Below are 21844 nucleotides of genomic sequence, written 5' to 3' on the forward strand. Positions count from 1 at the left end.
GTGCGGCTGGGATGAGTGTGTGTGGGGAGTGGAATGTGTGTGTGCGGCTGGGATGAGTGTGTGTGGGGAGTGTAATGTGTGTGTGTGGCTGGGATGAGTGTGTGTGGGGAGTGTAATGTGTGTGTGCGGCTGGGGTGAGTGTGTGTGGGGAGTGTAATGTGTGTGTGCGGCTGGGATGAGTGTGTGTGGGGAGTGTAATGTGTGTGTGTGGCTGGGATGAGTGTGTGCGGGGAGTGTAATGTGTGTGTGCAGCTGGGATGAGTGTGTGTGGGGAGTGTAATGTGTGTGCGGCTGGGATGAGTGTGTGTGGGGAGTGTAATGTGTGTGTGCGGCTGGGATGAGTGTGTGTGGGGAGTGGAATGTGTGTGTGCGGCTGGGATGAGTGTGTGTGGGGAGTGTAATGTGTGTGTGTGGCTGGGATGAGTGTGTGTGGGGAGTGTAATGTGTGTGTGTGGGGAGTGTGATGTGTGTGTGCGGCTGGGGTGAGTGTGTGTGGGGAGTGTAATGTGTGTGTGTGGGGAGTGTGATGTGTGTGTGCGGCTGGGATGAGTGTGTGTGGGGAGTGTAATGTGTGTGTGTGGGGAGTGTGATGTGTGTGTGCGGCTGGGGTGAGTGTGTGTGGGGAGTGTAATGTGTGTGTGCGGCTTGGATGAGTGTGTGTGGGGAGTGTAATGTGTGTGTGCGGCTGGGATGAGTGTGTGTGGGGAGTGTAATGTGTGTGTGTGGCTGGGATGAGTGTGTGTGGGGAGTGTAATGTGTGTGTGCGGCTGGGATGAGTGTGTGTGGGGAGTGTAATGTGTGTGTGCGGCTGGGATGAGTGTGGGTGGGGAGTGTAATGTGTGTGTGCGGCTGGGATGAGTGTGGGTGGGGAGTGTAATGTGTGTGTGCGGCTGGGATGAGTGTGTGTGGGGAGTGTAATGTGTGTGTGTGGCTGGGATGAGTGTGTGTGGGGAGTGTAATGTGTGTGTGCGGCTGGGATGAGTGTGTGTGGGGAGTGTAATGTGTGTGTGCGGCTGGGATGAGTGTGTATGGGGAGTGTAATGTGTGTGTGCGGCTGGGATGAGTGTGTGTGGGGAGTGTAATGTGTGTGTGCGGCTGGGATGAGTGTGGGTGGGGAGTGTAATGTGTGTGTGCGGCTGGGATGAGTGTGTGTGAGGAGTGTAATGTGTGTGTGCGGCTGGGATGAGTGTGTGTGGGGAGTGTAAAGTGTGTGTGCGGCTGGGATGAGTGTGTGTGGGGAGTGTAATGTGTGTGTTGGCTGGGATGGTGTGTGTGGGGAGTGTAATGTGTGTGTGCGGCTGGGATGAGTGTGTGTGGGGAGTGTAATGTGTGTGTGCGGCTGGGGTGAGTGTGTGTGGGGAGTGTAATGTGTGTGTGCGGCTGGGATGAGTGTGTGTGGGGAGTGTAATGTGTGTGTGCGGCTGGGATGAGTGTGTGTGGGGAGTGTAATGTGTGTGTGAGGCTGGGATGAGTGTGTGTGGGGAGTGTAATGTGTGTGTGCGGCTGGGGTGAGTGTGTGTGGGGAGTGTAATGTGTGTGTGCGGCTGGGATGAGTGTGTGTGGGGAGTGTAATGTGTGTGTGTGGCTGGGATGAGTGTGTGTGGGGTGTGTAATGTGTGTGTGAGGCTGGGATGAGTGTGTGTGGGGAGTGTAATGTATGTGTGCGGCTGGGGTGAGTGTGTGTGGGGAGTGTAATGTGTGTGTGCGGCTGGGATGAGTGTGTGTGGGGAGTGTAATGTGTGTGTGCGGCTGGGATGAGTGTGTGTGGGGAGTGTAATGTGTGTGTGCGGCTGGGATGAGTGTGTGTGGGGAGTGTAATGTGTGTGTGCGGCTGGGATGAGTGTGTGTGGGGAGTGTAATGTGTGTGTGCGGCTGGGATGAGTGTGTGTGGGGAGTGTAATGTGTGTGTGCGGCTGGGATGAGTGTGTGTGGGGAGTGTAATGTGTGTGTGCGGCTGGGATGAGTGTGTGTGGGGAGTGTAATGTGTGTGTGCGGCTGGGATGAGTGTGTGTGGGGAGTGTAATGTGTGTGTGCGGCTGGGATGAGGTTGTGTGGGGAGTGTAATGTGTGTGTGCGGCTGGGATGAGTGTGTGTGGGGAGTGTAATGTGTGTGCGCGGCTGGGATGAGTGTGTGCGGGGAGTGTAATGTGTGTGTGTGGCTGGGATGAGTGTGTGTGGGGAGTGTAATGTGTGTGTTGGCTGGGATGAGTGTGTGGGGAGTGTAATGTGTGTGCGCGGCTGGGATGAGTGTGTGTGGGGAGTGTAATGTGTGTGTGCGGCTGGGATGAGTGTGTGTGGGGAGTGTAATGTGTGTACGGCTGGGATGAGTGTGTGTGGGGAGTGTAATGTGTGTGTGGCTGGGATGAGTGTGTGTGGGGAGTGTAATGTGTGTGCGCGGCTGGGATGAGTGTGTGTGGGGAGTGTAATGTGTGTGTGCGGCTGGGATGAGTGTGTGTGGGGAGTGTAATGTGTGTGTGCGGCTGGGATGAGTGTGTGTGGGGAGTGTAATGTGTGTGTGCGGCTGGGATGAGTGTGTGTGGGGAGTGTAATGTGTGTGTGCGGCTGGGATGAGTGTGTGTGGGGAGTGTAATGTGTGTGTGCGGCTGGGATGAGTGTGTGTGGGGAGTGTAATGTGTGTGTGCGGCTGGGATGAGTGTGTGTGGGGAGTGTAATGTGTGTGTGCGGCTGGGATGAGTGTGTGTGGAGAGTGTAATGTGTGTGCGGCTGGGATGAGTGTGTGTGGGGAGTGTAATGTGTGTGTGCGGCTGGGATGAGTGTGTGTGGGGAGTGTAATGTGTGTGTGCGGCTGGGATGAGTGTGTGTGGGGAGTGTAATGTGTGTGTGCGGCTGGGATGAGTGTGTGTGGAGAGTGTAATGTGTGTGCGGCTGGGATGAGTGTGTGTGGGGAGTGTAATGTGTATGTGCGGCTGGGATGAGTGTGTGTGGGGAGTGTAATGTGTGTGTGTGGCTGGGATGAGTGTGTGCGGGGAGTGTAATGTGTGTGTGTGGCTGGGATGAGTGTGTGTGGGGAGTGTAATGTGTGTGTGTGGCTGGGATGAGTGTGTGTGGGGAGTGTAATGTGTGTGTGCGGCTGGGATGAGTGTGTGTGGGGAGTGTAATGTGTATGTGCGGCTGGGATGAGTGTGTGCGGGGAGTGTAATGTGTGTGTGCGGCTGGGATGAGTGTGTGTGGGGAGTGTAATGTGTGTGTGCGGCTGGGATGAGTGTGTGCGGGGAGTGTAATGTGTGTGTGGCGGCTGCAGCTTGTCAGCCTCCCGAGTGTCAATCACGGACCCGGCCAATCCCGCACCGTTTCCCATTGGAATCGATTGTGTTCCACGTGGCCCCGGTGCTGGCCCCTCCGCAGTCGCTGGATCGATCCAGGTTCGACACCAGTTTTGCGGTTGTGAAAGTCCACGAATCCTGCCCCCGCGTCAACACTTCGTCTCAGGAACGGAGAATCCCGCTGGAGAGTTTGCTGTTGATTTATGTCTGATGTCTAATTTGGAGCTGTTTCCATCGATTTTCAGGGTGTGTCAGGGCCCCGCGGCAGAGATGGAGAACCTGGAACCCCTGGAAATCCCGGCCCACCCGGACCACCTGGATCATCTGGCATGTCTGACTTTGGCGGAGTAAGTACACCGTGATACAACCCAACCTTCTGCTTCTCAAGTCTGAATTGCATCACCTTTGGGTTTCAGTGCCCCATCCCCTCGACCCCATCACTTTTTAAAAAAAATTTCAATTGGAATGCAATGACTTTAATTGAATGGACACTGTACCCCGTCTGTGGCGGTACACATCGCTGCCAACCATTGCAGCTTGTAACTTTCATTAAGGTTTAAGCTATCTCACTCACTGAAGTAACACACATATATACCTACAGATATATGAAAAGTGCAGGCAAAGTCCTGACATGGTGCAATTTCTGCACATCATCACCTCATGAGCAGATTATTCGACTGTGGAGTGAATCACAATTCAGCCTCTCCCCATATCCACACTGGATAATGGCGAGGAAATGGAATTGTGACAGAACCTTTCCCTATACTTAACCTAGCGACACTGAAGCCAATTGCAACACGCTTACTCAACATCAGCTGGGCTAAACTAACTAAACCAGAGAACTTACTGATCTTTACTGTCAGTTTCACACTGTCAAAACAGGGGAGGCAGTGGCCTAGTGGTATTGTCACTGGACTAAAATCACAGGGTAACGCTCTGGGGACCCAGGTTCAATTCCCGCCACTGCAGACAGTGAAATTTGAATTCAATAAAAATTTGGAATTAAAAGTCTAATGACGACCATCAAACCATTGTCAATTCTCTTTAACATTTCAGAGGCATCTGGAGGGGTCCATGAATAGGGAGGGAAAAGAGGCATACGGACTGAGTAGGGGCAGAAGGTTGTTTTTCTTAGTTAGGGCATCATGATCAGCGCAGGCTTGGAGGGCCGAAGGGCCTGTTCCTGTGCTGTACTTTTCTTTGTTCTTTGATTGACGTAAAAACCCATCTGGTTCACTAATGTCCTTTAGGGAAGGAAATCTGCCGTCCAGAGGAGATTCACAAGAATGATCCCTGGAATAAGAGCTTGTCGTATGAGGAACGGTTGAGGAATCTGGGTCTGTACTCGTTGGGAGTTTAGAAGGATGAGAGGGGTTCTTATTGAAACGTACAAGATACTGTGAGGCCTGGATAGAGTGGACGTGGAGAGGATGTTTCCACTTGTAGGAAAAACTAGACGCAGAGGACACAATCTCAGACTAAAGGGACGATCCTTTAAAACAGAGATGAGGAGGAATTTCTTCAGCCAGAGGGTGGTGAATCTGTGGAACTCTTTGCTGCAGAAGGCTGTGGAGGCCAAATCACTGAGTGTCTTTAAGACAGAGATTGATAGGTTCCTGATTAATAAGGGGATCAGGGGTTACAGAGAGAAGGCAGGAGAATGGGGATGAGAAAATATCAGCCATGATTGAATGACGGAGCAGACTCGATGGGCCGAGTGGCCTAATTCTGCTCCTATGTCTTATGGTCCTTACCCGGTCTGGTCTACATGTGACTCCAGACCCACAGTAACTCTTCACTACCCTCTCAAGGGCGATTAGGGATAGGCAATAAATGCTGGCACAGCCTGCGACGTCCACGTCTCATGAACGAATTTTTTTTAAAGTCAGAAGCCAATATTGAGTTCTAAATATGTATCGGAGTATGATTCATTGGATGAACTTTTGGAATCAGTCTGATAGGAACGTAATCATCTTCTCTGATCTCCTGATCTTTTTTTAATCACCTCGTGACCACTTTAGTTCACGTTGTGGTTGGTATGGTGAAAACACTGTAAGATGATAGGCAGCCATTTCCCAATCCATGGGATTCTGCGCTCATGCTATTTTCAAACTAGAACCGAAAATATCAAAGCTGTCCCAATTGGTTCGAAGTGCTTTTGACCTAAAAATCACACACACGCTAGTACAGAGATTAAACAATTTCCCAGAATTCCCCTCAGGTTATTGCAAAGTATCAGGAAGTACTGACCCTGACTCGTCAATACGCTCTGATGCTTTGCATTACTTGACAAGTGGCTGGAAGGTCGAATCCCTCCGCCCGTGAACAGCACGCCGCTAAGAAATACGCGCCTCGGGGAGCGGACAGTCCAACAATGAATCCCTTTAAATGCAATGGCTGGCAGAATGTAGGCACATCAAACAGCAATGGAAGAAAGAAGCAATTATCTGTGTTTGGTGATATAAATTGAGGGAGGAATTTTTGACGGCACAGTGAGGAACTCCTTTTGAGGGTCAATTGAAAGCACTTAAAAATGTAATAAATCAAATAAGAATGTGATTTTTAGTGTGAGGTTCTTATGGAAAGGGATAATGCGCCAAATTCTCTGTGATTGTGAAAGGATAGATTGTGGGATTCTCCGTCGGTGGGATCCTCCGCCCAACCGGTAGCGCACCCACGCTCCGCGGGTTTCCCGACGGCATGGGGCGGTCCACAATGGGAAACCCCATTGGCCGGCTGCGGGAATGGAGAATCCCGCTGCCGGTGGAGGCGCTCCGCACCGGAAAACGGGGCTGGCGGGACGGTGAAAATATATCAGTAACAGCAGTGGAATGGGGCTATATAACCCATAATCCTGACTGTATAAGTGACTGTATAAGTGAGGTCAGGCATAAAAGAGCAGTTGGCCAGGATAACATAGTTTTCCTGTCACTTGATTGACTACTACATTACTTAATCATTCGAACAGTGAATGTGCATCCTGTTCCATGTGGGAACTCCAGGAAGCTTTCCTGTCACTTGATTGACTACTACATTACTTAATCATTGGAATGTTGAATGTGCATCATGGTCCATGTGGGAACTCCAGGAAGCTTTCCTGTCACTTGATTGACTACTACATTACTTAATCATTGGAACGTTGAATGTGCATCCTGTGCCATGTGGGAACTCCTGGAAGCTTATCTTATCCTGGTGTTCCCACATGTTCAGGAAGTATCAACTGGGGGAGTTGTAGCTCTGGGCTTCAGAGCTTGGCCAACAGCTGATATTATCATTGTGCAACTGCAAGGCTGAAAGCTACACGGATAGTATATTTCTGGAAGTGGACACCTTGCATCTTAAGGGTAGGCAGGCAGAAACAGAATGGGTGGTCACCAAGGAGGACCAGACAGATAGTCCAGAGTTCCCCGAGTGTATATCACTCTCTAACTGGCATTCATTTTGAGTACTGGTGAGATTATATGTTTTCTCTGCCCGAGCCAAATTCAAAGTACTACAAGTAGTTCAGCTGTACTGGGTGGCAAGCAGAAGATTGGGAAAGCAATAGTGATAGGGGATTCTACAGTTAGAGGAACAGACAGGTGCGCCTTTGGCCACAGATGTGATTCCAGGATGGTGTGTTGCCTCTCTGGTGTCTGGGTCAAGGATGTCAATGAGCAGCTGCAGAGAACTCTGAGGTGGAAGGCCTAACAGCCAGGCATCATGGTCCACAATGGTACCAACAACATTGGTACAAAGTGGGATCAGGTCCTGCAGTCAGATGTTAGGGAGCTAAGAAGGAGATGAGCATGCAGGCCCCAAAGATAGTAATCTTCAGAAAAACGTCTGGTACCATGTGCCATAGATTACTTCTGGTACCATGTGTTGAAATAGGAGAATAGAGCGGATGAGATGGTACAGGATGCAAATAATATTAGTAAAAAAGGCTCTTTATCTGAATGGGTTAATGCTTCACAATAAGACAGATGAACTAGGATCATAAATAGTGTCATAAATAAATAGATCTAATCATCATTATGGAGACATGGATACAAACAGAGCAAGGTTGTGAAATATATATTCCAGGGTACACATTTTGCAAAGACAGGCAGAATGGAAAAGGAGGAGGAATGGCCCCGATAGTAAAGGATGACATAAGGACAGAAGTGAGAAAGGATCTTGACTCAGAAGATCTGGAAGTGAATCAGTCAGTCAGGAATAATTACGGTCAGAAAATTGGGAGTAATTTATGGGACCCTTAACAGTCGTTAAAACCTTGGACAGAGAATTAAAAGATGACAAATTAGTTTGTAACAAAAAGCAATTTGTAATTGCGTGTTTTTTAAGCTTCATCGAGACTGGATGAATCAAACTGACCAAGGTGGTTGGAAGATTAGTTTGTCAAATGTTTTCATGACATCTTCTTGCAGCAATATGTTGTGGAACAACAAGCAACAACACGATTTTAGATCTAGCGTTGTGCAATGAGGCGGGTTTAATTATTAATCTCAAATGATCTGCTGGGTAAAAATTATCATAATACAATTGAATTCTATTTTAAGTTTGAAAGCGGCATCCTCCAATCCAACTGAGAATCCTAAACTTAAACAGAGCCAGTTACGTAGGTAAAAGGGGAGAACTGACTAAGGTTGAATGGGTAAATCGACTAAAAGATATGGCAGTAAATAAACAGTGGGAAACATTGAAGCAGCAATTCAAAATGTTCAACAAAAATGCATTCCATTGCAAAACAAAAACTCAGCAAGAAAAATCCGTCGTCATTGAATAAGAAAGTCGAGGATAGTATTAGGTTAAAAAATAAGAGGTTTATGTTGTTACAAAGAATACTCGTAAACCGGAGATTTGGGAGTGCTTTAGAAACCAGCACAAAGTTGGTAAAAAGGGAAAACATTTGAGAGTAAATTAGCCAGGAATATAAATACAGATTGTGAAAGCTCTTACACGTATATAGAGGGTAACCTAGAGGCTAATAAGAGTGAGGACGTTAAGGTAACAAATATCAGCAGAGAAAGCGTATGAGAGAAACTTCAGTTACCAATATCTGACAAATCCACAGGGCTTGATGGCCTACATCCTTGGGTTTTAAAAGAGATAGTCTCAGAGATAATGCATGCGCTGGTTATGATCTTTCAAAATTCCTCAGATTCCTGAATGGTCCCAAGTGATTGGAAGTTAGTGAATGTAACACTGCTATTCAAGAAAGTAGGGAGGATAGAGAACAGGGAGCTATTCCAGGTCTTTTAGCTTGACATCACGGGATTCTCCCTTTCCCCGGCAGCGCACTCACGCCCGCGGATTTTCCGACGGCGAAGGGGTGCCCACAATGGGAAACACCATTGGCCGGCTGCTGGGACGGAAAACCCCACTGCCAGCGGGGGCGCGGCGCACCAGAAAACGAGTGCGGCGGATCGGAGAATCCCGCCCCAGGTGTTCGGAAAAGCTGGAATCTATTGTGAAGGAAGTTTTAATAATCCACTTCGAAAATTATTGTATGATCCAACAAAGTCAATGTGGTTAACAAAAGGGAAATGGTGTTTGACCAATTTCTTCGAGTTTTTTTGACAATGCAACTGGTAGCGTAGACAAATTGGAATCAATAAATGGGGAATATCTCGATTTCCAAAAAGCTTTCGATAAGGTGACACACAAAAGGTTAATGAACAAGATAGCGATACATGGAATTGGATGCACATATTAGCAGGATGGAAGATTAGTTAACATACAGAAAACAAAGAATAGAAATAAGCTGGCCATTTTTAAGTTGGCAGGCTGTGACCAGTGAAATGCTGCCAGGATGAGGGCGGCGGTCTGGCTATTTACAATCTATAAGAACAACTTAGACAAAGAGACAGAGAGTAATGTATCTAAATGTGGTGACGATATAAATCTAGGTTCACAAACTGTACAAGACGCACCCCAGCGGCGTGTATCTTGGCCGCGGCCATTCGCTGGCAGCAGGATTCTATCTTCCCGCCACTTGTCAGTGGGATTTCCCATTGGAACCCACGCCGCCGCGAAACCAGTGGGTGGGATTGCACTGCCGGCGGGAAAAGCAAATCGCAATGATCGGAGAATTCCAGCCCAGATCTTAAAGCTAAAAGCAATCAAGGCAGATTGAATAGTGACAAAGCTTCAATAGCAACACAAAGCTTCTTGTAATTCGGATGTGTAATTTAAAGGAGCAAGCACACTGAACTTAAAAAACAGCAAATCACCATACCCTGTCATTTAGTTCCACATCCGTGGAAAACACCTCGTCAAATAGAAGTTAAATAGAAGCCACAGTTATTTTATAAGGAAAGGTACACTTTTGGATGAGAGAATATTTGACGGGAGTGTTCAAAATTATAAGAGAACTGGACAAAATTGATAGGGGCTGTTTCCATTGGTGAAAGGATCAAGAATCAGAGGGCACCAATTTAAGGTGATTAGCAAACATCCAATTGAGACATGAGGAAAAATGATTATTACACAGCGAGTGACTGGAATCTGGAATGTACTGTCTGTGAGTGAGAGAGACAGATTCACACAGCGAGTGGTTAGGATCTGGAATGTTCTGTCTGTGAGTGAGAGAGACAGATTCACACAGCGAGTGGTTAGGATCCGGAATGTACTGTCTGTGAGTGTGGTGGAGACAGATTCACACAGCGAGTGGTTAGGATCTGGAATGTACTGTCTGTGAGTGTGGTGGAGACAGATTCACACAGCGAGTGGTTAGGATCTGGAATGTACTGTCTGTGAGTGTGGTGGAGACAGATTCACACAGCGAGTGGTTAGGATCTGGAATGTACTGTCTGTGAGTGTGGTGGAGACAGATTCACACAGCGAGTGGTTAGGATCTGGAATGTACTGTCTGTGAGTGTGGTGGAGACAGATTCACACAGCGAGTGGTTAGGATCCGGAATGTTCTGTCTGAGAGTGAGAGAGGCAGATTCACACAGCGAGTGGTTAGGATCTGGAATGTACTGTCTGTGAGTGTGGTGGAGACAAATTCACACAGCAAGTGGTTAGGATCTGGAATGTACTGTCTGTGAGTGTGGTGGAGACAGATTCACACAGCGAGTGGTTAGGATCCGGAATGTTCTGTCTGAGAGTGAGAGAGGCAGATCCACACAGCGAGTGGTTAGGATCTGGAATGTTCTGTCTGTGAGTGAGAGAGGCAGATTCACACAGCGAGTGGTTAGGATCTGGAATGTACTGTCAGTGAGTGTGGTGGAGGCAGATTCACACAGCGAGTGGTTAGGATCTGGAATGCACTGTCTGTGAGTGTGGTGGAGGCAGGGTCACACAGCGAGTGGTTAGGATCTGGAATGCACTGTCTGTGAGTGTGGTGGAGGCAGATTCACACAGCAAGTGGTTAGGATCTGGAATGTTCTGTCTGTGAGTGTGGTGGAGACAGATTCACACAGCAAGTGGTTAGGATCTGGAATGTACTGTCTGAGAGTGTGGTGGACAGATTCACACAGCGAGTGGTTAAGATCTGGAATGTACTGTCTGTGAGTGTGGTGGAGACAGATTCACACAGCGAGTGGTTAGGATCTGGAATGTACTGTCTGTGAGTGTGGTGGAGACAGATTCACACAGCGAGTGGTTAGGATCCGGAATGTTCTGTCTGAGAGTGTGGTGGAGACAGATTCACACAGCGAGTGGTTAGGATCTGGAATGTTCTGTCTGTGAGTGTGGTGGAGACAGATTCACACAGCGAGTGGTTAGGATCTGGGATGTACTGTCTGTGAGTGTGGTGGAGACAGATTCACACAGCGAGTGGTTAGGATCTGGAATGTTCTGTCTGAGAGTGAGAGAGACAGATTCACACAGCGAGTGGTTAGGATCTGGGATGCACTGTCTGTGAGTGTGGTGGAGGCAGATTCACACAGCAAGTGGTTAGGATCTGGAATGTACTGTCTGTGAGTGTGGTGGAGACAGATTCACACAGCGAATGGTTAGGATCCGGAATGTTCTGTCTGTGAGTGTGGTGGAGGCAGATTCACACAGCGAGTGGTTAGGATCTGGAATGTTCTGTCTGAGAGTGAGAGAGACAGATTCACACAGTGTGTGGTTAGGATCCGGAATGTTCTGTCTGTGAGTGTGGTGGAGGCAAGTTCAATCATGACATTCAATGGAGAATTTGGTAACTCCCAAGGCTACAGGGAAAAGGTTAGTCGAGCAGAAATGCACTGATATGCTGGGAGAAATGGCCTCCTCTGTCCTGGAACCATTCTATGATTCAATGATACTCAACTAAATAACATAAAATCTCCATCTGTTCTGCACAACAATGAGCCTTTGCCTTTTATTTTCCACTTCCAATCGAAGATTATTGTGATAAAGCCAGGGGAGTCCAACGAGCTTCTTAAATGTCCTTTATTTCAGCAACAGCATTATCCACACAGGGCCCGGTTACCTTTCACTGGGTCCTCATTCCTTTTTAGTTGGCTCTACAGCTGCCGGTCTTTTATGCCAGTGCTGGGTTAACTCATTCTGATTGAGCAGGGGGTACAATCACCCCCAGCTGGATGAGTCCTGTGCAGGTTACTACAGGTTATTACACATTTGTAATGTCGGTTCACATTGATATCAGGATTGGGATTGGACCAACACATTTCATGTCAGGTCCAAGAAGGGAAGGAAACCTTTGTTGCAACTATTTCATTTTGAAGCCAGCCCCCATAATGCTAACCCACAAACTCATCCAAATCCTAATAAGCCCCCCAAAATAACTTGAGACTTTGCAGTATTGGGCATGTGGATGTAAGATTTCATCCTTGCTGCTATTTCTGGAACTGAAGTTACACATTTTGACAGTGAAATGCAGTTACCCAGTTAATTTGACCTCTTTTCTTACTTCAACAGAACTTTGCTTCTCAAATGGCACGAGGGTTTGATGAGAAAGCAGGAGGCGCTCAGATGGGTATCATGCAAGGACCAATGGTAAGATTTTATTTGCCAGCAATATTCCCAGCATGGCAAATTGTTACACTCCTGACAGCTTTGGTCACTAGTGATTGTAACAAAATGAACAGGCTTTAACCAAACATTAAAGAACGGCATGTATTTAATATTAAAGATCCAAATCCGACTATACCTGTTTCAGGATATGGGGTGGGATTCTCCGTCCCGCCAGCCACGGCCCGCCGACAGCAAGATTCTCCATTCGGGCACCCGGCCAATGAGGTTTCCCATTGTGCCCACCCCACGGGTGTGGGAGCGCTGACGGCAAAACAGAGAATCTCGCCGACGGAGAATCCCGCTGATGATATTTGTAATATTAAATTAATACCCAAACATAACTCTCTGTATGTATCTTTCCAATCCTATCCCACATATATACCCCACCATACATGGTCCCCATATATGCCATTCTACCCGTAGCTATTCTTTCCTACATATCTCCCCTCCAAGCACAGCTTTCAACATATATCGATTTCCACATCCCAGTCCATGTATACGTACCCAGAACTTCCTCAACCTATACAGCCATCCAGACACACCCAACAATTATAATCTCTGTGCCCTCCCCACTCGGGAGGTTTGTCCCATTCATTCCAGTCACTGAGAGTGGATCGAACCAAGCCCTCCTGTTACACCTGCCCAATCCATTACATTGCCCAGTCACATGTTATTGCCTTCAACCTTCCCAGCTAGTGCAACCCAATGCATTTTCTTGTGGCATTCGGCGTAGGTAGCCATTTCACTTCTGTCTTCCGATGCGAATCGAAGACCCCCCTTTCTTCATCCTCCTCAAGCTGGTCCAATCTCGATATGTAGCCCAGAGCTCAAGCATCTTGTGTCCAATCACATCACCAAACAGGGTCCAATTTACAGTTCTGTAGAATGAGTCTAGTCACATATAACATCGGAGTTGGTGTTTCCTCGAGATTGTCCTGTTTTCCTTGGGCCAAAGTAACACAAAAGATCAAGGAATGTCAAGTGCAAATTATACCGACTGTAACTAAATATGTCCCAATCTTTTATGCTAGTTTAAAAACACAGCAGACAGGACTTGCCACAATACTAGGGTTACACTAATAGCCCGCAGGGATTACAGGATAGGATTACAGGAACAGATTTGAGAATTTACCCTCTTTTCTTTAGAAAACGCTTGTTAAATCATATTTTGCCTGTTCCTTCACTGTTTCGGATGCCAATCTTGATACTAAAGTTGCTTCTTTTTCACTGCGCCAGTCTGCTGCTACTTTCAGAACATGGTTCATGAGATTGATGGCCTATGGCCCAATTCTTTGGCCTCACGATTGTTGTGGTGGGAACTTAACAAAATCCTTGGATAGAATTCCTCAATATAACCTTTTTACAACGTCGAATCATTTTCTGCAGAACACTCTCACACATATTCTGCAGCCATTCAGTTCGGATGTAACCTTCTTTACCTGCTTTTCCTTTGATGGCTTGTTCAGACCATGTTCTTTGTTTTTAATACATCCTGAGTCTCATTATTTTCTTTGCCTCTAAGAGCTTCTTTGATGTGGAAACCAAAGCTTTTTCAAACTTGCTCAAAACATTTTTCTCTTTCTGTACCTCGTTGAAGCTCCTTAAATCTGCTACTCAGTCCCACAACATTCGCCTTTGTATGCTAATCGTTTTAAACCGTGCGTGTTAATCCTTAAAAAAGTTGTTGCTGACAATCTTTAGCTTTATTCGTGTTTGCGCGATAAGCTGCAGTTTGTCTCAAGAATATTTTCACCATCTTTATTCAGTTTCTAAAGCTTTCCTATCGCAGTGCAATATTTCCAATTTCTCACCATTTCAGGTTTTCATTGAGGTTTTTTGAAATATTTGCAACATCCTGGTAAATCTCCTCTGTACCCCTCCAGAGCAATTACATCCTTTCTGTAATGAGGTGATCAGAATGGCACACAGTACTCAAGTTGTGGCCTAACTCGTGTTTTATACAATTCCAGCATTACCTCCCTGCTCTTATATTCTATAACTCGGCTAATAAATGAAAGGATTCTCTTCTTAATTGTTTCCATCTCTGCCTAATATTCCACATTACCCGACCAGTCACGTTTCGGGCATGTTTAAATTTATAAGCATTGTCACAGAAGTTCAGAGACATTCATATTTAAATATGGGTGAATACTCCGTCGATGAGATTCTCCGTCCTGCTGGCAGTGCACCCCTGCCCGTGGGTTTCCCAGCGGCGTGATGGAAAATCCCATTGGCCGACAGCGGGAACATGGAATCCCGTGGCCAGCAATGGCGCATTGCTAAGGAACGCGCGGCTGGGGCGGCGGAGAATTGACCACGATGTGTGTCATCCAAATCTCTCAGCAGAATATCCACTGAGTGATTTGGTCCATCGGATTTAGATTCAAACCTGCACCTTCGCGGCCCACAATCCATTGTCGGGTCATTCATTTGTGACCTTGGCAGCGGGAGTGCTCTAATTTATAAAAAGGGCAAGTTGCGTTGGGGTTCCTTCACATCCTTGGGTGTTGACAAGTCACAAGCTGACTTGTAACAAAGTTTGTGCAACACATTTAGCCTGTTCTGCTGCTTTGGTCTTTGTACATTGAAAAGTACATGTCCCTCTTCGCCAGCAACAATTGTTTAAGTAGGCTGAAGCAAATAAGATAGCTAGAGCCATAACTGCCTATGTCCACTCTGCCTCCATATACAGTTATATCCATTTACCTATATCCACATCCCCTACATATATACTCATTCATAGCTACCTTTATGCTGATTCATACTTACAGATACCAATACACATCTATGATTGATTACCAATACTACATTTCCTTCCACCCATACCCATCCAAAACTACTTTTACCCAGATACTCCTCCATTACCATCCATCACTACCTGTACATAGTTATAGCTTCCTCCAAATCCATTCACAACTATGTGTACCGACATCATCTCAATGCACATGCCCTCCCTGCACCTCCCTGTACCTACGTTACTCTCCATACACATGTCCACTAGCTGTAATCAACTTCCTTATCCAATTAACAGATACCCTTATTTTAAATACAACCTGACAAATAATATTCGCAGACAATGGACGAAATTCTCCACCCCGCCCCGCCACATTTCTGCCCCGACCCGTCGGCGGGATGCTCCGTTACATCGGCCGGTCAATGGGGTTTCCCATTGTGGTGCAGCCCCACGCCGTCGGGAAACCCCCCGGCGCCGGCAAAACGGAGACTCCCGCCGGCGGAGAATGACACCCAATATTCTTTAACAAATTGAAGAACAAAAATTATTTTCTATATTCTCTAGAAAGCAATACATGACAAGACATCCATTTGCTAGGACTGACAATAATCTTCTGCAGCAAACACTCCTTTTATGAAATAATCAGATAATTGATGACTCTCATAAACACATTTTATCTTTGGCAGTTTCCTTTTTTCCAGACATTTATTTCACGCTATCTTAATCTTTTGTCATTCTATTTGTTGAGTGAATGTTATCCCACAAGGAACGACTAACTGTGCAACATTCAATGGACAAATTGTTTTCAGGACATCCCTTGAATAGAACTTCCCCTAAAATATTTGACAAAGAGAATCCCATATCTGCTGCTGCGACAAGAGCCAGTGTTTCCGCAGCTAAAGTACTTTTCACAACCCGTATTATTTTCTTAACTAAAGGACTGCATTTCTCATTTTCACCCACCAAAAGTCTTATAACACTCACTGTACTTGGACATCCATCAGGAAGGTTGGCATGAGAAGCATCACTAATAATAACTAATTTCAAGTTCTTGGGTCACCCAAGGATGGAAACTTCTCACCCACAATTTTAGGGTGCTTCATTGTAGTATTTAGTTCTAATACAGCAAAACCTTTATGCACATCATCTGAATAATCAATTCAACTGTGTCACGCATTGCTTTAAGAACCCTGCTTTTGTGCTTTGGGGAGTATATCCCATTTGAGTCACAACTGAATCACCTGTTAACTTGTTCCCCAGGTATTCCTGGAGTTCATCCACCTGTAGACACTTAACCTTAGACAGAACTAACCCTGTGTATAAGTAGCGTCATATATCAAGCTCCAGATCCATTTAAAACTAGCATTATTTGCCATGCATAGCTGGCCCCACGCCCATGAGTATCTTACCTCCAGATCTGTAAACAACTGCTCACATACCGTACAATGCTACTACTTAGACATAATTGTGTCCATAATTACAGATACATACCACCTCTAACTGGTTTTAACTTTCACTTACAGGGCCCCATGGGACCAAGAGGACCCCCAGGACCCACAGGTGCTCCCGTAAGTATTGAATATCTAATCCTCTTTTTGTGGTTAATGTTTGATGATTTACTTAATGAACATAGCACAGGACTAGTTGAAGACAATTACATTGAAAAATGTCCTGTCAATTGAGGCACTTTGGTCCTCCCGAAAGTTGCCAATAATGGCTTTGTTCTGTTGACAGGGACCTCAAGGTTTCCAAGGATCTCCCGGAGAACCTGGTGAATCTGGTGCTGCTGTAAGTACTTCAGAGAACGTGACCAAATCCATTTCTTTGCAGACTCTAACAAAGGCCCAATTATAATTCAAACAAAAACCATTCACTCGCACAGTTAAATTCAGGCCCTAAGAATTCATCTGCGAGGGGCGACACAGTGACGCAGTGGTTAGCACTGCTGCCTCATGGTGCGAGGACCCGGGTTCGAATCCCGGCCCTGGGTCACTGTCCGTGTGGAGTTTGCACATTCTCCCCGTGTTTGTGTGAGTTTCACCCCCACAACCCAAAGATGTGCAGGGTAGGTGGATTGAACACGCTAAATTGCCCCTTAATTGGAAAATTATTTTTTTTAATTAAAAAAAAAGAATGAATCTGCTCCAGATTAGAAGGGATAATGACCGAGCATATTCTTCACTGTGGTATACATTTGAAAATGTAATCGCTGCAATGTTTAAAGACCTGTTTTAAAATAAAAAAGATCATTTTCTTCTGAGCTCAGAAACTATGGCCAAGATTCTCAGGCCTTGCTGGAGCGCAGTCCTCGGTGGTGGGGTCTTCTGGCTTTTACGCTGATGTCTCCTATTGGATCCGCCCCACGCTGCCGGACAACCCGCAGCGGGGGTGAGCCGTTAGCGGGACCAGAAGATCTCATGGGCGTGATCACCCAGAAATTCTCGCCAATATCCAACGAGTAGTTGAACCGTACAGACCAAGAAGAACCCAACTTGACTCTGAGTCTGTGTTCAGCCAATGGGGGAGGGTTGACGTTTGAATAATGACGGCAGTCTGAATGTGTATATTGGGAGTGGTACACAGAATATCTTTCTGTGGCTATTCACTGAGTTTGGATGTAATCACTGACATGGCGACTTCCATTTGGGGAAGGCAGGGGAAGGGGAATGTTACTTCCTGATCGTAGGTTGAATGGACTCTGTTACAAATGATTGTTTCTCTGTTGCAGGGTCCCATGGGTCCCCGAGGTCCTCCCGGACCTGCTGGTAAACCTGGCGATGATGTAAGTTCTCGTTAGCCAATGAACAGGTTTAATTATCATGTTTTTAACTCAATTCAGACAGTACTGCATGGAAAACATGGTTCGGGCTAACAAGCTGATTTTATTTATCCCACAGGGAGACGCTGGAAAACCCGGAAAAGCAGGTGAACGCGGACCTCCAGGGCCACAGGTACAACAACATCCCGATTGATGTAACACAGATACTTACCGATACTAAACAATGGTTACAGGTCAAACTCTTTAGAAACATTCAGGGCGGGATTTACCTTCTACTCATGCTGGCGGGAAATTCCGGTCCCATGCCAGTGCACGGGCTTCCTGGCGACGAGGAGTACAGCCAACGGAATTCCCGTTGACAACGGCGGGACTGGTAGATGGCAGGGTGGTCCGCAAATCCTGCCCTCTGTGTCATATATTAATAACAAGTGCCTGAAAGTAAACATTGGGAATATTTTGCTGCGGAAATTAATAAATTATTTTGTGGCACGAACACAGATTATTTTCGTTCTCGCAATACAACTTGCATCTTGGTCCGATATGCGGAAATGAAGGGAACATTCAGTGTCTTTAGGAAGTTGCATAATTATCCCAGATAATTTACGAGAATATTTGCTGAACCTGTCCCTCAGTTTCCTTTCTCCTTTATTTTCCCAGGGTGCTCGTGGTTTCCCAGGAACTCCAGGACTTCCAGGTGTCAAAGGTCACAGGGTCAGTACCTCAGTTATTACACTAGTTTGGACATCCGAGAATAAAACGTGACTCATTAATCGTGTCTTCAAAGCCATTTCATTAAATATGGAATTTTAACCTCATGGAGTGTTTTGTTTCTACCCCACAGGGTTATCCAGGTCTTGATGGTGCTAAAGGTGAAGCTGGGGCTATAGGTGTAAAGGTACATCAGTGTTTCATTAAAGTTTAACTGTGCAATCAAACTCAGGACTTTTGAAACTTCTATTTTCTAGAACTTCGCTCGGAACAGAAATATTCCAGGCTAAGATAGGCCTGTGTAATGTACCAGTTTGGGATAAAACTATACGGAGGTATACCAGGTTGATTCCAGTCTGGAATAGGCCTGTACAGAATCATGTTGGGACAAGACTATAAATCCTTGAGTTTGGGCCAGGCCTGTATAGAAGACTAGGCTGAAATATCCCACTCATGAATAAGCCCGTGATGCAATGCCTTTTCGTCTTGGATAGGCCTGTGCCAGGAGGAGGGAATTTGATCACCTTGCAGCCCAACTCCCAATAGTTAGATATCAGAAGAACCCAGTCAGGGCCATGGGCAAGTGAGCTTTGCTGCACATTATAGACCTCATGGTCTCTTCAATAGTGGGCTAAGGAATCTCCATCCCTGAAGCTAATTGTTCATCAGTATCTGAGGTCAAGATTTTTGGAGGCAGATATTGGGGGGTGGGGTGGGGCGTGGGGGGGTGGATATTGCAGTCAGCCATAGAGGAGTGATTGCATAACAAGCTGGGAGAGAATGAAAGACTAGGGGTGAGCAGCGCTGTCTTTAGTAGATGTTTCAGGAGTCATGGAGGAAGGGTTTTTTCATTGAAATGGTAGGAGGGATGGTGTTTCAAATCGCAAAGTAGGTAGTTGACAATTCTACGCTTAAGGTCAGATACCCACTCCATAATGGAGGGATAATCATTCATGAATGTTACGGGATTTTCTCTTTACTGGCGCTCTGCCAACTGACCGTTTCTGAATTGCTTGTCTCTGCTTTTTCCATAGGGCGAAGCAGGTGCAGCGGGAGAGAATGGGGCTCCTGGACCCTTGGTGAGTCGGAATGTCTCACTTAATGCCAAGAATTCTTTTCCTTAAAACTGCAAAGGAGATAATCATAATTCTTCTTATCATTTAGCATTCTTTAATTGTGTTGATTCGTTATCCTGTTGCAATATTTTGTAATCGACATCAAAATTTAAATTTCCATTCGTTGCTGTGATGACCAGCACAGTATTTGAAAGACTCAAAGGGCTGTTCTTTGTTTTGCAGGGTCCACGTGGTCTGCCTGGTGAGAGGGGACGTCCTGGCCCTCCAGGCTCAGCTGTAAGTAGGACACCAATCTGCAGACTAATAGAAATACCAGGCACCGATATCTAACTTACACAGCAAGCTCACAGCAGATACATGCTGATACCATGCCATCCATTTTACACTCATTCAGAATCACAGATTTAAGTCCGCGGAGAATTTTGTCTTAAATCCAAAAAAAGATGCAGTTTAAATTGGGAAAAGGCAGAGGAGCGGGATGAAGAGAAGATTTCTTTCAGAGAACCGGCAGAGGAGGAATGGGAAAAGGGCAGTTAAATGGGATTAAAAGGCAACACGGTAGCATAGTGGTTAGCACAGTTGCTTCACAGCTCCAGGGTCCCGGGTTCGATTCCCGGCTTGGGTCACTGTCTGTGTGGAGTCTACACATCCTCCCCGTGTCTGCGTGGGTTTCCTCCGGGTGCTCCGGTTTACTCCCACAGTCCAAAGATGTGCAGGTTAGGTGGATTGGCCGTGCTAAATTGCCCTTAGTGTCCAAAAAAGGTTAAGTTGAGTTACGGGGATAAAGGGGATAGGGTGGAGGTGTGGGGCTTAAGTAGGGTGTTCTTTTCAAGGGCCGGTGCAGACTCGATGGGCTGAATGGCCTCCTTCTGCACTGTAAATTCTATGAAAAGGGAGAGCTCATTCAGAGAGCCGACATAAGAAGAAAAAAATTCTGCAATAGGGCGGGATCCTCCGTCCCGGCAGCCAGCCAATGGGGTTTCCCATTGTGGGCACCCCCACGTCGTCGGGAAATCCGCAGGCGTGAGTGCGCTGCCGGCGAAGCGGAGGATCCCGCCAGCGGAGAATCCCATCCAATGATTGCAACTTCACGTAGGAAACAGTAAATATCTCTTTTCCATCAAGGCTGATAGAGATTCTTACACACTGACACAACCATGATCAGCCATGGTCCTGGCGAATGGCGGAGCAGGCTCGAAGGGCCTCCTCCTGCTCCTATCTTCTATGTACCACATCCTGTGCACTTTACAGCTAATTTGATCTTTAATGTAAATAAAATTTGCATTAGTGTTGATTCTACCTCTTTTTTGCACAGGGAGCCCGTGGTAATGATGGTCTGCCTGGTCCAGCTGGTCCTCCTGTAAGTATTCGGGTTAAATATAGGTTTTGTACACTTATCCAGGTGTGGACATTCTGTCAAAAATGTAATCATGGAAGTGTTTTGTACTCACTCTGACCATATGACTAAAATCTGGGTTTACCATCCTTGTCGATTTTGCAAAGTGTTAAAATCAAAGTATTTGGTTAGTCGTTAATCTCTGCTCATTGCAATCATTCAAACTTTATCCAGCTCAGGTACGAAGGTATTGGTGTTCAAAACTCACAGATTAAAACAAAGATTTTTAAGTTTGTTTTCCCCAGTTTTCTTTTCGATTGGAGCGCTGTATAATCCAGTCGCTCTCAGCACCCGTTTGGGTTGTTCATAAATCTTTTGTATTGTTTCTTAACAGTGGCTAATTCTTTTCAGATGTCGGTTTTGTCTTCTACGCCACTCTGTTGATTAAATGTTTGCCATATTTTTTCCCCCTCAGGGTCCAGTAGGTCCTGCTGGCGCTCCCGGTTTCCCAGGTGCTCCAGGTTCAAAGGTGAGTGGAAGCGACAGGAGCTCATCGCTGAACCGGTCCTGTACTGCTGACAGCTTGAATGAACAGCAGCTCTAATGACATTCCTCTCTGAGTGCTGCTCTGAACATGCAGAGATATAGAGGCCCCTTCTTTCCCCTCACCCACCCTCTCCTTTGCCGTCCAGAAGAATTAAAGACAGAAAGATAGAGAGAGTCTTGGCAGAATAACAAGCAGGGCAGGAATTCCAGTCTCTGAGACTCACAAGCTGATTCAAGAAAGTAAGCCTTTGCATTTGGAGATCACCAAGAGCTGCACACAGAGAATTTGAGGCCACAGGCAACATTCTTTCACCAATCTATAACTTACAAAAGGGACACACAGACTAAAAAGTGTGATTTAGGCATATCCACCTGCAGGATAGGCATTGGGGATACTTGACTGGACCTGGTCATCCCTTTGTCGTTTGAAGA

General features: G+C 46.3%; 1 protein-coding gene across 2 annotated transcripts in view; it reads left to right on the top strand.

Moving 5' to 3' along the window:
- col2a1a (collagen, type II, alpha 1a) overlaps positions 1 to 21844 on the top strand; it is a 106157-nt gene that overhangs the window by 21155 nt on the left and 63158 nt on the right. For both annotated transcript variants that reach the window (XM_072494048.1, XM_072494047.1), the window contains 12 exons: positions 3530 to 3631; positions 12138 to 12215; positions 16491 to 16535; positions 16702 to 16755; positions 17696 to 17749; positions 17865 to 17918; positions 18404 to 18457; positions 18588 to 18641; positions 19489 to 19533; positions 19753 to 19806; positions 20846 to 20890; positions 21342 to 21395. In XM_072494048.1, the coding sequence (XP_072350149.1) occupies positions 3530 to 3631; positions 12138 to 12215; positions 16491 to 16535; positions 16702 to 16755; positions 17696 to 17749; positions 17865 to 17918; positions 18404 to 18457; positions 18588 to 18641; positions 19489 to 19533; positions 19753 to 19806; positions 20846 to 20890; positions 21342 to 21395 (693 nt within the window). The remainder of the gene's footprint in view (positions 1 to 3529; positions 3632 to 12137; positions 12216 to 16490; positions 16536 to 16701; positions 16756 to 17695; positions 17750 to 17864; positions 17919 to 18403; positions 18458 to 18587; positions 18642 to 19488; positions 19534 to 19752; positions 19807 to 20845; positions 20891 to 21341; positions 21396 to 21844) is intronic.

Source organism: Scyliorhinus torazame, chromosome X (assembly GCF_047496885.1).
Source record: "Scyliorhinus torazame isolate Kashiwa2021f chromosome X, sScyTor2.1, whole genome shotgun sequence".
NCBI classification, from domain to species: domain Eukaryota; kingdom Metazoa; phylum Chordata; class Chondrichthyes; order Carcharhiniformes; family Scyliorhinidae; genus Scyliorhinus; species Scyliorhinus torazame.